This window comes from Euprymna scolopes, chromosome 35 (genome assembly GCF_053919585.1).
Source record: "Euprymna scolopes isolate OS-2025 chromosome 35, ASM5391958v1, whole genome shotgun sequence".
Lineage (NCBI taxonomy): Eukaryota > Metazoa > Mollusca > Cephalopoda > Sepiida > Sepiolidae > Euprymna > Euprymna scolopes.
In genome coordinates, this window is record NC_136516.1 from 35101025 (window position 1) to 35118706 (window position 17682).

Here is a 17682-nt window from a genome sequence, read left to right on the forward strand (position 1 = left end):
AAAATATTGAATTCAACACCAATTTAAAAATATATTATTGTAAAAATATGATTTATTTGACATCAGTGCCTTCAGTTTTTAATATTTTTTAATCCCCAAAATATGGAAACATAATGGATAAGTTATTTTTATTTTAGTATAACGTAAAACTTATTAATACATTAGCTGTTTGAATTTACGTAGTTATTTTATGAGAAAAAATATGAGTTCAGTGGACAAATGAATACTTAAATATTTTAAAATTACAAATTTGTATTTTTTTTATAAATATAATATTTTTGTATATATCACAATCTAACAAAACAACTCGATCCTTCGCCACTATCATCATGATCTTTGGCAGTACACAAATTTTTTCTCTGAAAATGTTTTCTTTCTTTTTTGTTTTCTTTCTTTTTTTTTTTTTTGTTTAGGGACTCAAAGATGAAAACGGGAGACTTTTTCAGTTGCTGAAAGAAAAAGATTTTGAAATCCGACATCTCCAAAAATTCAAAACAGAGCACTCATCTTCTCTCAGCAGTAAGTAAGACTTTTTTCTAAATAAAACAGTGGCACTTCTGCAGTATTTGGGCGCCCACCATGTTTTTGGGCGCGTTTCACTAAACTGTCACCAGGTGGCACTTTTCAATTCAAAAAATATATTGGAAAAAAATTCTAATCTTGCTTTAATTCGGAAAAATGTTTCATTTCAAATTATTAATTTGTTGTTGATCCTTCAATGTTATTTTATTTCGAAAAATGTTTCATTAAAATTATTTATTTGTTAAAAAAAACAAAAAAAAACAAAAAACAATTTTATTTTATAAAAATCCAATGTTGTTTTAATAAAAAAAATATTTTATTAAAATTATATTTTCTTACGCAGACTTTGAAATAAATGTTTTTACAATTATATTTTGATACATTTTTATGAAATAAATGTTTTTACAATTATATTTTGATACATTTTTTTGCAATAAATGTTTCGATTTTAAAATATTTTTGTGTTCGGAAAAAAATCTTGTTTGTTATTTATTTGACCAAGAAAAAATTGGAGTTATCACCCCCTAACAATGGCGGTCGCCCGAATACTGAAGAAGTGCCAAAAACAATTTTTTTTTTTTAAATTCATGATTCTAGAGTAAACGATGTGCAAGCGTGAAGTGGATTGTAAACTTGAGATTGAGCCCTGTTAGGTTCATAGTGTCTCTTTCATGGTCTATTCTGTGAGTATCACATTCTTAAAAAAAAATATGAGAAACAAATACCATCAAAACAGAATAATACAAGTGTGAACTGACCCTGCAACCTCAACTGTTCTACATCTACTAACCCACGAACTCTCATCCATTCTTTCAACATAACTATACTATTAAAATTTCTCATTCCACACACATCTCCCTATACTGTCCAGATTTAATGGCCCTGTCGGTGGGGCATTAGAATACGCCGACTGCCCCTCTGCAGAGGGTAAAAGTCCCTCAATGGGGGTCCTGGATATGACCTTAAACTATATCCAGTGGTGAGGCCCCAGCTTGTGGGCTTTGGGGAGTGTGGAGCCACCCTTTAATTACCATTGCTCCCAGGTCCACTCTGACCCGGAGTGGTAGTACCTGTTAGGGTCCCAACTATGGGTTAAATAGAAACCGATGTGAAAACAACAAATATATTCTATTAAAAAAATTTTTCTTCAAAATCTTTGGATTCGGCATTAAATAACCCAAAAAGGGTTGATATGCCGTAAAACAAAAACAACCAGCCAACCAACCAACCAGATTTAATCTTCCTCTGAGGTCATCAGATCTAAGCCTGTCTTTTAAGACTCGTATTATTATACATCCAATGTATCGTTATCATATCATTTTTATCCATGCAACGTATATTCTCAACATTCACTGGTCAGGTTTCACTTCCATACATTATCACACCGTATACACATGCCTGATAGAGCCTTCTCTTGGTTAACAACGGTAACATTCTGAGTACGTATCTTCAGACAATGCTCACCTGGAACCATAGAGATAGTGGTTTCAATCCTACCCAAAACAGGCCAGATATTTAACGGGTCAAAAACGTGGTGAGAACAACAACAGCTATGGAAGGCAGTAATTACTGGGGATATAGTTACGAGACTCAGCATTCCTATCCTGTTGCGATTAATCACCTGAAGAAGGCCAGAGGATGAGTTGGCCGAAACGTGGTAAAACAACAACTATGGAGATGAGGATAACAGTCCACAAATAAATAAACAAATAAATAAACAAATAAACAAATGAATAAACAAATAAACAAACAAATAAACAAACAAATAAATGAATAAATAAATAAACAAATAAATAAATAAATAAACAAATAAATAAACAAATAAACAAATAAATAAATACACAAATAAATGAATAAATAAACAAACAAATAAATAAACAAATAAATAAATAAATAAACAAATAAATAAACAAATAAATAAATAAATAAACAAATAAATAAACAAATAAATAAATAAATAAACAAATAAATAAACAAATAAACAAATAAATAATTACACAAATTACCCATCTCAAAGGATTCCAATAAAATGTAATATATGAGAACCTTGTTCATAATTAAGTCTTGCTACTTTATGCGTAAGATATCACACAGTTTTGCTTGGTAAAACTGTTCTAACCTTTTCAGTTCTCTTCTATAGAGTTCCCAAGTCTCACAGGCACACAGCAAGGTTGAGATTACAACTGCTTACTGTGAGTCACGAGCTTGGTAGATTGCGCCAGCCCTTGATTGCTGAATACTCTTTTATAAAGTTTTTTTTTTTTTTATATTCTCAGCCATACCATTTGTTGATAAGATGCCGCCGAGATCAATGAACTGCTCCACATTTTCTAGTTGTAATCCCCTTATGATTATTGTGTCCTTAGGAAGGGTTTGGTGTCCAGGACGAAGTTGAAGAAGTACTTTGGTCTGCTATGTTGATGTTGAGTCTATACTGTATATAAGCTCTTGATAAGTTGTCTGTCAACGTTTGTAGGTTTTCAATAGTATGGGCTAGAGTACAGTTGTCATTGGCATATGTGTGTTTATATATTTTTTTTATCTTTATTTTATATTTATATATATATATATATATATTTATTTTATATTTATATATTTATATATATTTTTATTTTATATATATATATATATATATATTTATTTTTATTTTTATTTATATATTTATTTTTATTTTTATTTTTATTTATATATATATATATTTTTATTTTTATTTTATATTTATATATATATTTTTATTTTCATTTTTATTTTATATTTATATATATATTTTTATTTTTATTTTTATTTTATATTTATATATATATATTTATTTTTATTTTTATTTTATATTTATATATATATATTTTTTTATTTTTATTTTTATTTTATATTTATATATATATATATTTTTATTTTTATTTTATATTTATATATATATATATATTTATTTTTATTTTTATTTTATATTTATATATATATATATTTATTTTTATTTTATATTTATATATATATATTTTTATTTTTATTTTCATTTTATATTTATATATATATATTTATTTTTATTTTATTTTATATTTATATATATATATTTTTATTTTTATTTTATATTTATATATATATATTTTTATTTTTATTTTATATTTATATATATATATATTTATTTTTATTTTATATATATATATATATATTTTTATTTTTATTTTATATATATTTATTTTTATTTTTATTTTATATTTATATATATATATATATATTTATTTTATATTTATATATATATATTTTTATTTTTATTTTTTTTATATTTATATATATATATTTATTTTTATTTTTATTTTATATATATATATATTTTTATTTTATATTTATATATATATATATATTTTTATTTTTATTTTATATTTATATTTATTTTTAATTTTATTTTATATTTATATATATATTTATTTTTATTTTTATTTTTATTTTATATTTATAATATAATATATATATTTTTATTTCATATATATATATATTTATTTTTATTTTATATATATATATATTTATTATTTTATATATATATATATTTATTTTTATTTTATATATATATATATTTTTTTATTTTATATATATATATTTTTTTATTTTATATATATATATATATTTTTATTTTATATATATATATATTTTTATTTTTATTTTATATATATATATATATTTATTTTTATTTTATATTTATATATATATATTTATTTTTATTTTTATTTTATATTTATATATATATATATATATATATTTATTTTTATTTTTATTTTATATTTATATATATATATATATATATATATCGCACAATCATGTTGACACATCAGTTCTCGTCAGATCACTGAAGTTAAGTAACGTTGAGCCTGGCCAGTACCAGATGGGTGATCATTTGGGAAGGCTAGGCGTTGTATGTACCGCACCAAGTCGTAAAAATTTCCAGGTTGGTATTTGAGGGCGCATTAATTCACTGGGTGAAATGCACGTCCAGGTTTTGTTAAAGACATGCATCTAGGAGAAGGTAACTCTGATATAAAAACCTGCAGTCTACTGTATACTCTATCCTGAGGCAGTCATCTACACCGACAAAGGTTAGCAGTAATACAAAAAAGTATGGTTGATTTTACACAAAGCTTTCACCACTATAAACAAATCATAAAGCAATTTAGTTGTTGTGGCGGAAGCTCATATGTTGAAATCAGCGGGAGAGTCCATCAGCATCATATATATCACATTGACATGATGGTTCTTGCCAGATCACCAAAATTAAGCAACACATGAGCCTGGTGATGGGTAGCCATTTTGGAATGGTAGACACTGTATATACCACACTGGAACATAGAAATTTCCAGGTTGGTATATGGGGGGGGGTGTTTGATCGACTGGGAAAGATACACCCTCAGTCTTCGTTAAGACATGCGTCTAGAAGAAGGAAAACTCTGATGTAAAAACTGAGGTTTATGGTTTGCTCTGTCTTGTGGCAGCCATTGCAATGACCGAGAGTTGTGTTTTCTTGCTCTGACATTGATATTGGAAACCTACTTTTTCTATTTAAAATTATTAAAACGAACTTTTTAATATACTCAGTCATGGATATGCGAGCGACTACATGAAGGTTAACTAGTTTGCATATTGTTTTGAAAAACGAGTGTTAATTATTTATTCATTTTTTATGGTTTCTTATTAAATGATTGGGTTCATTTCACTATTATGCTGAATTCTATTTATGCATATTTGCAGAGAATCTAAGATGCAAACATTCTAGCATATTAAAATCTATATAATTATAAAACTCAAATAACCTTGTAATGGGTGTTGTAACCCAATATCCGGTTTACTACTTCTGGTTGCGCATGCGTACATAAACATAAACCCTTAATGTAATACAGAAATGAACGATGGATAATTTAAACACAAAAAAAAAAAAAAATTGGGACGCTGAAAACGTACGCAGTAAAACACATTTTATTATCGCGTTGATTATTTGTAACGCAAATTAAAAAAACATATTTACAAATAAAAGATCAACACAACAATAAAACATTGTTTTACTGTGGACATTTTAAGCCTCCCAATTGATTTTTTTTTCGTGTTTAAATTATCCAGATAAATAATTGTTAATACTTTCTGCATTTTTTTTTTACATCGTTCATTTCCGTATTACATTTAAGTTATTTTAACGCAATTTTCTTACAAATGAATCTACTTTAACCCATTGACAACCATAAGAGCATTTTACAATGGTGATTTACCCACCACCTTCCTTTTTTTTAAAAATTTATTCTCCATTTTTTGATACACCTTTCTAAAAACATATTCATACATTTTCTTCTACATATATGCATATATATATATATATATATATATATATATGCATATGCATATATATGCATATATATATATATATGCATATGCATATATATGCATATATATATATATGCATATACATATATATGCATATATATATGCATATATATGCATATATATACATATACATATATATATATATATATGCATATATATATGCATATATATATATGCATATATATATGCAAATATGCATATATATGCATATATATACATATACATATATATATACATATAAATATATGTATATATATGTACATATATATATGTATATACATATATATATACATATATATATATGTATATATATATACATATATATATGTATATATATATATACATATATATATACATATATATATGTATATATATACATATATATATGCATATATATATGTATATATATGTATATATGTATATCCAATGTATATATATGTATATATGTATATCCAATGTATATACATATATATATGTATATATATATATCCAAAGGGCGAGTGAACTCTTTTCTGGGTCAACGGCCAACTAGCACCTTGTATATTTGTGTTTGTGTATATGTGTATTGGGGTGGAGAGGGCTCCCGTAAGCCGTGGTGAAGGCAACCTTTCTAGGAGAAGCAAATCTCTGATTTAAAAAACCATAAAGCGGAAGACCAGTATCCGCATTAAGCTGGTCTGCAGTTTAATTTGTTGCTAGCTATCTTGCTCTTGCTTGTTGCTGGATCTCAACATTTTGAACCGAGAGAGAGACTTAGCTGTCGTACAAAGCTAAGACTCTGTAACATCATCTTTGTATAGATACTCCCTCAGGCATTTGGGCTCATGAATTTTAAATGTCTGAGGGAGTGGCACTCGTCTGACAAGACATTGCAATCATCATATATATGTATATACATATATATATATGTATATATATATGTATATATATATATATGTATATATGTATGTATATATATGTATATATATATGTATGTATATATATATGTATGTATATATATATGTATATATATATACATGTATATGTATATATATACATGTATATACATATATATATATGTATATACATACATATATATATATATATATATATGTATATATATGTATATATATACATATATATATATGTATATATATGTATATATATACATATATATATGTATATATATGTATATATATACATATATGTATATATATGTATATATATACATATATATATATGTATATATATGTATATATATGCATATATATATGTATATATATGTATATATATGCATATATATATGTATATATATACATATATATATGTATATATATGTATATATATGCATATATATATGTATATATATATGTATATATATATGTATATATATACATATATGTATATATATATGTGTGTATATATATATGTATATATATACATATATATATGTATATATATACATATATATATGTATATATATACATATATATATGTATATATATATGTATATATATACATATATATACATACGTATATATATACATATATATATATGTATATATATACATATATATATATGTATATATATACATATATATATATATGTATGTATATATATGTATGTATATATATGCATATATATGTATGTATATATATGCATATATATATATATGTATATATATGCATATATATATGTATATATATATGTATATATATGCATATATATATGTATATATATATGTATATATATACATATATATATGTATATATATATGTATATATATATGTATATATATACATATATATGTATATATATGTATATATATACATATATATATATGTATATATATATGTATATATATACATATATATATATGTATATATATGCATATATATATGTATATATATATGTATATATATGCATATATATATGTATCTATATACATATATATATGTATATATATACATATATACACACATATATATATATATATGTATATATATATATATATATATATATATATATATAATAAAGTAAAGTAAAAGTAAATAAACAATGCTTTTTTTTAAGACTTGCGCATGCTCGGTAGTCTTTTAATTCTTGACAGGCAAGGGAGGTAAGTAATGACAGCACTAAATATCTCTTTTTCTTTGTCTCTCAGTGCCTGGCCTTACTAATGAGACTGCGGCTGCCAAAATTGTGGAATTGTCCAAGAAATTACGTGAAACTGTCGCTGAAAAAGAAAGTGAAAAAACTAAGTGCAAACAATTGGCGAAACAATGTGAGGATTTAAAATCGCAGGTCTGTTGCTGTTGAAATACATTTCTTGTTTTCGTAACGTATATTAACGTCAATTTGGGGATGACGAAAACGAGATATTATAAGTAAGAGCGTATAAAGTGTCCCTTTGGTTTGCTTTCAGTAGCCTTGTAACACTCACTTTCCCTATTTTGTTCCTTACTCCTCTCATTTCATTTGCGATGTTTTCTGACAAAGGGAAAAGAATTGCTGTTTTCTTGATTAGGATCTATCCATCTTACACCTTTTGATGGCTGTTTTCTGGGTTGGAATCTATTTCTGTAACACTTTTTCAGTTATAGTTAGAGTGTCTGCTCTTTTTTACTCCCAGTTTCTGTTCCACAGGTTGGATGACGGTGACAAGCAAGATATGGCCCCTTCTGATTAATTATTAACTTCCTCTAAGATAACACGTGAACCTCTCTCCCTTTCCAATGTTAAGCATGGCTTAGGAGTCTGCACTTCTGTATATCAGTACAGTTGGGAAAACATGAACCCGGAAGGGAGTTACAGTCTAGCTGTTCTAGGGAAGAAACTATTAGAGTAGAAAGCCTTCTTACATCTAAGGATCTTTACTGTGAAGGGGTGGGACTTGGCTGCTTGTCGAGTTTGTTGGGGGTATTTACATCGAAGGGACACAAGGGCTTGTAGTTCATCAGAGCATCCACCATTAAAATACTTGTAAAACAGGTAGAGAGATGCAACATCACTGCTCGAATAATGTACCTGATAGAACCCCCTCCCCCCCCCCAAAGAAATATAACTATACGTTTTGGGTATAAATACTTTAAGGTTTGTGCCTGTTAAAATACGTATCTTGCTTTTTACAATATTTTGTTATAAATAGTACAGGCTCCAGGAGGCTGGTCAATCCATACATATGGAGAAGCAGTTTCTTACCCATACATGAAGACGCATGGAGTTTCAGTAAAAAATACTGGATTCGTCAGAATTATTTATAAGAGTGCATTTTGTTGGTCAGAAGATACATGTTTGAAAATCTGTTAAAATATTCTAATAATCCAATTTCAGATCGACTGAACCAAATTAGGCATTTATTAATCTGTAATGAGTTAATTGCATTATTTACTAGAGGTTTAAGATAGAATAACATAAAACCGATGTAAGTTCCATCATGTTTGTTTTAAAGAGTGGGGTATTTTAACGGGTAGGGTATTTTAAAGAGTGCAGTATTTGAAGAAGTGGGGTATTTTAATGGGTAGGGTATTTTAATGTGTAGGGTAATTTAATGAGTGGGGTATTTTAAAGAATGGGGTATTTGAATGAACAGGGTATTTTTGTAATGGGATCCCAGGCAATGCCAGGTATCCTGTTGAGCTAGATGAAGATGGGAGAGGATGAGGTATGGTTAGGGGGGGCACTCTGACACTTGGTCGAGGAAAAACATGTTTATGAGATTTCTGTCAACCAGAGAGAAATAGTATCTGTTTCAATGAAAGGAAAATATAAAATCTGATAATAGGATTCGTTGGAACAAGCGATTGTTTTTTTAGTTGCGTTTGGTAAAAATGAATTTTAAATAGCTAATTGAGTGAAACAGGTACAATGACTTGGGTTCAAAATGTCTGTTTTGGTGTTTGGGGGATGTTGTCATTTGAGTCCACCTGTTGTATTTAACTACCAGGCCACCAAGCCAGTGATAAGTTAGTTGGACAGATAAATAAATAAATTGAACCTAGGGAGAGATATCGTCATGAAAGAGGAAGAAGACGGTCACAAGAAAAGAGAAAATGAACAGAATAAAATAAGGGGATAGAGAAAGGAGTTCACGAGAGAAGAAAAAGAATAAGATAATGGGATAGAGAAAAAAAAGAAAAGGAAAAGTAATCTTCAATATGACAGAGGGGGGAAGAGGCCAGTTTTATAAAAACGATTGGCTTTTTAGAGTTAGGGTCTTTTTACTGGTTGGCATCGAGACGTCCACATCACTCTCGCCCCGCTTGGGGGGAGGGGCGAAACCCTCATAAGAGCTAAGTTGAAAAGCTCTTGTTCTTAGCTGGGAAATTAATTATAGGAACTTAAGTTATACAACCTGCATCATGAAGTTCGGATCAAAGAACTCGACTTTAAACAAGTGTAAAATGATTTATGAGTAATTATTTTGTTTGTTTTTTATGAAAATGAACCAGAGTTTTTCTTTCTTTCTGGATTGCCGGCCTGAATGAAGATGCAGTTTATTTCGGGTATGCCTTGACGCCAGATGATGAAAGAGATAGATTGGATCCAGCACGAAGCCAGAGTGATGGCCGAAATCGACAATGTTGCCACACGGACTTAGGGTCATGCACATTTCGTGTGCCCTGAGCAGCAGAAAGATATTTTCCAGTGACCAGTGAGAGTCTGGTCACCCTTGAGGGGTCCACCACTAGACATTAAGAATGTAGCCCTGCTGGGTTGCATCTATGGTCCTGTGAGCTGGGAGTGATGAACATGGCCAGAAGTACATCACAAGTGAACCAGGTTAGCGACGGATGTGGCCCGGCCCTCGGACAACAGAGGGCGTTAGGGTTATATTTTTAGAAGTAAGGTATTTTAAGGGGTAGGGTATTTCAAAGAAGGGGTATTTGAAAGGATAAAGTATTTTAAAGTGTGGGGTATTTTAAGGAATGAGGTATTTTAAAAAGTGGGATATTTGAAGGTGTTGGGTATTTTAAGGGGTAGGTATTTTAAGAGGTAGAATATTTTAAAAAGTGGGGTATTTTAAAGAGTGGGGTATTTGAAGGAACAGGTGTAATGTTATGACCCTTTAGGCTGTGATCATAGCGTAGTATCTGTTCACTGTGGCAAGCGGGGTCAAGAGTCAAAACATTATTATTATTGTTATTGTATTCTTGTTAATTGATTTGAGCGACGGATGGTCGCTGGATCAGTTATTATGATTAGAAGAATAAACAATTAAATTGTGAAAGAAATGATTGACGTGTGAATCGCAAAAAGAATGTGAAAATAGAAAATATATATATAAACATTATTTTGGGGTTTTGAATAAACAAATAACTAGATGGATTAGATTGGTATGAGACACGTAATTAGGTGACATAAGAGAACACGTGATGTAGTTAGTTTTGGAGAGATTCAGAGAGTTGAGGATTGACCACCAGAGCAGACAGACGTCTAGACAAGGGTGGACTGACAGCTAAGAGCGGGCTGTATGAACAGAAAATTTAGACTAACTGCAGATCTTGTGAAAACCATTTGAGACAACTGTAATAAATTTATATTACAAAAATATAAAGAGTTGTTTTAATGGTTTCACAAATAAGAACAGTTGTCTCAATTATATGGTGCTGATCGCTTCATGGTTCGTCACGGAGCAGCAGGAAGTTAAAAGAACTCTTCAAGAAATTTATCAAAAAAAATTAAAAAAAGAAATTTATCTCTTCAAGATATTTCTTAGTTGCTAGCAGGGTATCAGATTTGTTCTTTAAAAAGTAAACCATTATTAAACCTGAATGGTCATCTACGAAATTCAACACATATCTATAACGTTCTCTGGCCATCGGTTCTACGGGACCGTTCAAGTCACAATGCACCATTGATAGGATTTGTTTTTTTGGCCTTTTTGTCTGGTATCTTGTTTTGATAGTTTGTCATTTTCCCTTGCGTACAGACGTCTCAGTTGAAGGTTTTTGATGTTTGTATTCGCATTCCATCAACTACAGTCGGCAACTTTTTGATGTCAGGAATATTGCAGTGTCCAAGAATTTTATGCCATGTCTGTAGATCATGGCAGGCGGTTTTTGATGGGACTACGCTATTTAAATAATATAGTCTTCCATTTTCTTTAATGTCGAATACAGTTTCATTCGGGTATACCAGTTTTGATTTATTGGGGCTAAAGTTTATATTTGCACCTTGTTTTGTGGCAGCTTGTACAGAAAATATATTTTGTTTAAATTTTGGGATTAGAAGAGCGTTTTCTAGAATACAGAAACACTGTTCACCTTTATTGTTCTTTAGCGAGATTTTCACATTGCCTCTTTTCAAAACGATATCATTGACTCGACTCCCGTCAGCTAGTTCTACAAAATGATTTTGTGGCTTAAAGTTGGGATCAAAATTGATAAAATCAGATTCCTTTGTAATCACATGTGCCGTGGCCCCGCAATCGACAAGAAAATTATTATTGTTTGTTGAAGCATCAAATGTACACAAAAATAAAAATGTATGTTCGCTAACAGAGCTCTCTACATTTTTAATGTAGTCGCCATTTTAAGTCCTGTATCTACATTGGAAACTCTTGTGATTAGGTCGTCCACAATTATAACAAATAACTTTTGTACTTTTCTTGGGAAAAAACCTGCTTCTGGCAAAGTTGCGTTTTTTATTCCTGGCATGGGTATAATTCGATTTTGGTGTTTTTATGTGTGCATTTTTAAATTTCATGATATTTGTGGATTCGTTTTTTTCTGTGATCATTTTTTCAGTTTCTTCGTAACTTCTGAGTGCCACCTTAAATTGGCTAAAAGTCATGGGTTTTTCTTTCTGGGTTATCACGGTGGTAAATGGCTTGAAATCACTCGGTAATCCCTTAAGGACCATGGAAATTAACAGACTGTCACTTATAACTTCACCAGACATTTTTAAAGAATTTGCAATTGTCTCGGCTCTTATAATATAATCAGTAATAGTTTCGGCTTCCATTCGTTTTAGAGAGGTCAGTTCAGTGTATAAAGAAATAATTTTGGGTTTTCCTTTCGATAAATAATGCTCTCTCAATATGTTTAATGCTTTGCAGCCGTCGTCCAGGGCTTCTCTCATTACCAGTGATAGACTTCGGTCATCTAAACACTGTATTAATTCCGCAAAGACAGTTGCGTTCTTTTCAATGAAGTCGGGGTCGTTTCTGTTTTCAGGTTGTGTTTCTAGTACTTTGTGTAGCTTTTGGATTCGCAGATATCCCAGAAATTTAACTTGCCACAATTCGAACTTTGATTCGGATCCATCGAAATAAAGACGCACGCTGGGCCCATAACCTCTAGAAGTGTAAGCCATGTTTAGTTTCAGAACAGTTTCAGATGGTTCGCTGTTACACACAAGTCCTGGTAGGTGACTTGTTTGTAGTAGACAGTTCCACAGAACAAAATATTCTTACCGTGTCGAAACCCGGGAAAGAACATGTGAAATTGCTCCAGAAAAGGTTTAATATTTATGAAGCAATTCTGGTTCCTGATTGGTTTGTAGCAGAACGTGAATTAATTTGATTCGTCAATTCTTAGCAGCATCGTTTATAAATAGAATCGTCCGACTGTGTGGGATCATACCCCATTACACACTAAAATATTGCAACAAGGTATGAAGCATATATTATTCTTCTTATATATGAACTGTAAAAATATCCCGTGTGATAAGTCTGATACAACATGACTCGGTTTACACGTCAATATCATGTCCCCTGGCTAACAACATACATACGATTTATACGTTTATTATCTGTCTTTTAAAAGAACAATATCTTACATCCACTATATAACACATGACACATTTGTATATATCATCTCTTCCAATATAAACCAATATACAACACAGGGTATTTTAAAGAGTGGGATATTTTAAGGGGTAGTGTATTTTAAAGAGCAGGGTATTTAAAGGAGCAGAGTATTTTAAGGAGTAGAGTATTTTAAGTGAAGTTGCTCAACCGACCCTGCAAAAGTTGAACGAATTGGGTTACGAAATTGCCCCATCCACCATACTCCCCAGACCTCTCACTTACCGACTATCACTTTTTTAAGCAGCCCAACAACTTTCTGCATGAGAAATGCTTAAAAAACCTAAGCTATATCAAGAACGCCTTCAGCGACTTCATTGCCACCAGAACGCAAGATTTTTATGTTACTGGCATAAATACACTTGTTTTGCGTTGGCAAACGTGTGTTGATTCTGATGGTGCTTATTTCGATTAATAAATTTTTGTTTGAGCCGAGATATGTTCGTCTAAATTTAAAAATTAAAAACCACAAGAACTTTGGTGTCAATCTGATATAACGGCTTGAATTAAAGTTTAAAATACGAAAGTTAACTATCATGATTCAATTGTGCTCTAAACAGAAACACTGATTTCAAACGCGCCCATATCATATCAAAGAACCTACTGATAATTTTATATGCTGGGCCTTTCTGCTTGTGTGGTAATAAAACTTCTCAAATGCATTTGTGATGTTAGGCTGTGTAAGGTGCTAACTTTAGTCAAAATCGCCTGTTCCTTCTTTCATCTGATTTTTTCAATCAATATTTACCAATGACATTCCGATACAAAACCTACCTAAGAACACTGCCAGATACATAAAGTACCTGTGTGTGAAATTTCATAAGAATTAGTCCAGACGCTTCAGAGCCCATAGGGAACTTTCTCTCACACACAGAGTTCCTTTATATAATAGTAGATAGAATATATATATATATATATATATATATATATATATATATATATATATATATATATATACTCACACACACAAGATACATTCCAAAAATAATGCCTCCAATTTTTTTATAATGTTCGAATGGATCAGAGGGGATTGCAAATTGCATTGTTATGATTGAACGTATTCATTCATAACCTGAAAATTACAGTAACTCGATTATGTAGTAGAGCTGACATCTATTCAATGTAGCCGCCTTCAACCTCAATCACCGCCTCGATACAGGTCTGGAACTGGGAGCATACCTTTTCCACAAGTGCTGACGAGAGTTTAGCGAATACCTGCCAGATGGTGGCAATTAGACTGGCTTTGGTGTTGTGGGAGGTCATGTTGGTGATGTTCTCGCATGTATGACCAAACGAAGTAATCCAGCGAGTTCAGGGCAGGGAGGAGGGAGCGGGAGTCAGTGAGAGAAGGGTATAAATTCGTAGCACTCCTTCTGAAGCCAAGCCCAAGTCTCTTTGGACTTGTGGGCCAGCGCCTGCTGCCACACCCTGGGTCTGCCAGCCGCCACCTAACTGCACCAGGGGATCACCACACTCTTCAGCACATCCAGGTACACTTTGGTGTTGACTTCAAACCGACTTTGAAGATGTGAGGTGCCATGATGTGGCCATTACTTGAAACAACACCAAAGACCATAACGGTGGCCGGAAACCTTGTTTTCATCTCCCTGGGTACGTTCCTGTTATTCGTGGCAATCCAGCGATGCATTATATATATAAAAAGTGAAAATGTATGTTTGTTACTTACCTATAATCTAAAAACTACTGAACCGATTGCCTCAACATTTTGCTATAGCGTTTTTATGTGACCCAAGTGTGTTTTTATGTATTTAAGATGAAAAATATTACAATATTAAAAAACTTTTTTTCTTTCGAAATCGTTTCTTCTTGGCAGAAGTCTATCACTTTGAACACAACAAAAATTGTTTTTTCTTAGCGATTGTTTTATTATTTTGCTTTTAGATTAATACGGTTTATTTTAATATATTTACTATCAAATAATAGTAATAATAAATTTTCCTATGTCCCGACAAATGACGAAAAATATCGATTGTGACTTTACTGTTAGAATTAGTCACGTGCACAAAAAAACATTTTTTCCAATTCCATATTTCCCTTGATATTTGGTGCTTTAGTGGTCAGTATATATTTTTTAAACGTTAAACTAACACATTTACTTATGATGCAATCACATTGCAATATAAAAATAAATTGTTCATTAAAAATTGATTTTTAATGTTGCAATATAATTGTATAAGAAGTATAATTGAATATAGGCTATACGTAAGAGCCTATGATAACAATCAACAGCAAGGTGCTAAAAGTTGTTGAAAACTTAAAATACCTTGGAAGCACTCTGAGCACTGATAACCGTGCTGGCAAACAAATAAGCTGCCGAATTCAAAGCGCATGTGCCTCCTTTGGCAAACTAGAAAAGAGGCTCTGGACAAGGGTTGATATCCGGCTCGAGACGAAGTGCACAGTCTACAAAACCATCGTCCTGCCAGCCCTGCTGTACTCAGCAGAGACCTACACTCTGTATAGAGAACACGTAAGGAGATTGAAAGCCGTCCAACAGAGACACCTGAGAAGGATCATGAAGATCAAATGGAGTGACTTTATACCAAACACGGAAGTTCTCAGGAGAGCAAACCTAAATATGTGTGGAAGCTACCCTTGCTACTATGCAACTACGATGGACCGGGCACATTACTAGAATGGAAGAAAACCGAATTCCAAAGATGATCCTCTACGGGGAACTGGAAAATGGAAATCGCAAGGTAGGAGGTCAGAAGCTTCGCTACAAAGATGTAACAAAGCGGCACCTGAAGGCAATGAACATCAATGTTAAGAGTTGGGAGGAACAAGCCAAAGAAAGGAGTGGTTGGCGGAACAGTCTCCACAAAGGGAAGAAAGAAATAGAGAGAAAGATTGGAGAAGCCTTAGAGCTGAGACACTATAGACGACACAACCCTGGCACCCACGTATGCAGTGCCTGTGACCGGATGTTTCACACAGAAAGAGGACTATGCCAACACCGAAGGATAAAGCACTGAGGCTCCGACTAGTCGTCGTCAAGACTGACGGACATCATCATCATCATGATAATGATGATGATGATGGAGGAGGAGGAGGAGGAGGAGGAGGAATAACCGTCATGGAAAAATGAACATGGAATAATATATGGCGGTGTATTGTTTACTTGCAAGTTTACTCTCTCTCTCTCTTTCTCTCTCTCTCTCGCCCTCGGTTTCTCTCTTTCTCTCTCTCTCACCATCATCACTCTCTCTCTCTCTCCTTATCTTTCTCTCTCTATCACACTTCTATCTCTTTCCTTCCTCTATCCCTCTCTGTCTCTTCCCCCCTTTTCTATCTCTCTCTCCCTTTTGCTCCCTCTCTCTATATCTCCCCCCCTCACTCTCTCACCCTCCGTTTCTCTCGCTCGGTTTCTCTCTTTCTCTCTCTCTCTCCCACCATCTCTCACTCTCTCTTTCTTTCTCTCCCTATCTTTTTTTTTATCACACTTTTATCTTCTATTTTCATTCCTCTATCCCTCTCTGTCTCTTCACCCCTTTTCTCTCTCTCTCTCCCTTTCTCTCCCTCTCTCTATATCTATCCCTCTATCTCTCTCTATATACCCCCCCTCTCTCTCTCTTTCTATCTCTATTATTGTTGAAGCCATTATATAAAACATAATTTGATAAAATCAACAGTAGGTTCTCTACAGTGCAATGTAAACTACAATGTATTGCAGAATAAGTCACTACGAGGTGGCACTGGGTCCGCAAACTGGAGCCAATCAATAGATTGCATTGAAAAATGGGTGATTTCACTGATTTCGACAGCAATAAAATATGGAAGCGTGAAACATTTGTTAACCCTCATTCAATCCCGGGTAACGTTAGGTCTCTCTGCTAGTATTGTATATGTGATGAAAATATATAAGGAGAAAAGCTTTAGTGAAACAAATGTTGATTTACTCAGCTCTAGTATAATAATAGAGGTCTGTCGGGAACGCTATCGATTTTGAGCGAAGCATTCACCATTGTTCACGTAATAATGACTTTAATTT

General features: G+C 31.4%; 1 protein-coding gene across 4 annotated transcripts in view; it reads left to right on the plus strand.

The window, feature by feature from the left end:
* Positions 1 to 17682, plus strand: part of LOC145259810 (coiled-coil domain-containing protein 13-like) — a 161652-nt gene that overhangs the window by 34700 nt on the left and 109270 nt on the right. For all 4 annotated transcript variants that reach the window (XR_013864211.1, XR_013864213.1, XR_013864212.1 and 1 more), the window contains 2 exons: positions 414 to 519; positions 8025 to 8164. Coding sequence is in view for 1 of the 4 variants with exons in the window: in XM_080117603.1 (XP_079973729.1) it covers positions 414 to 519; positions 8025 to 8164 (246 nt within the window). In the remaining 3 variants the exon portion in view is untranslated. The remainder of the gene's footprint in view (positions 1 to 413; positions 520 to 8024; positions 8165 to 17682) is intronic.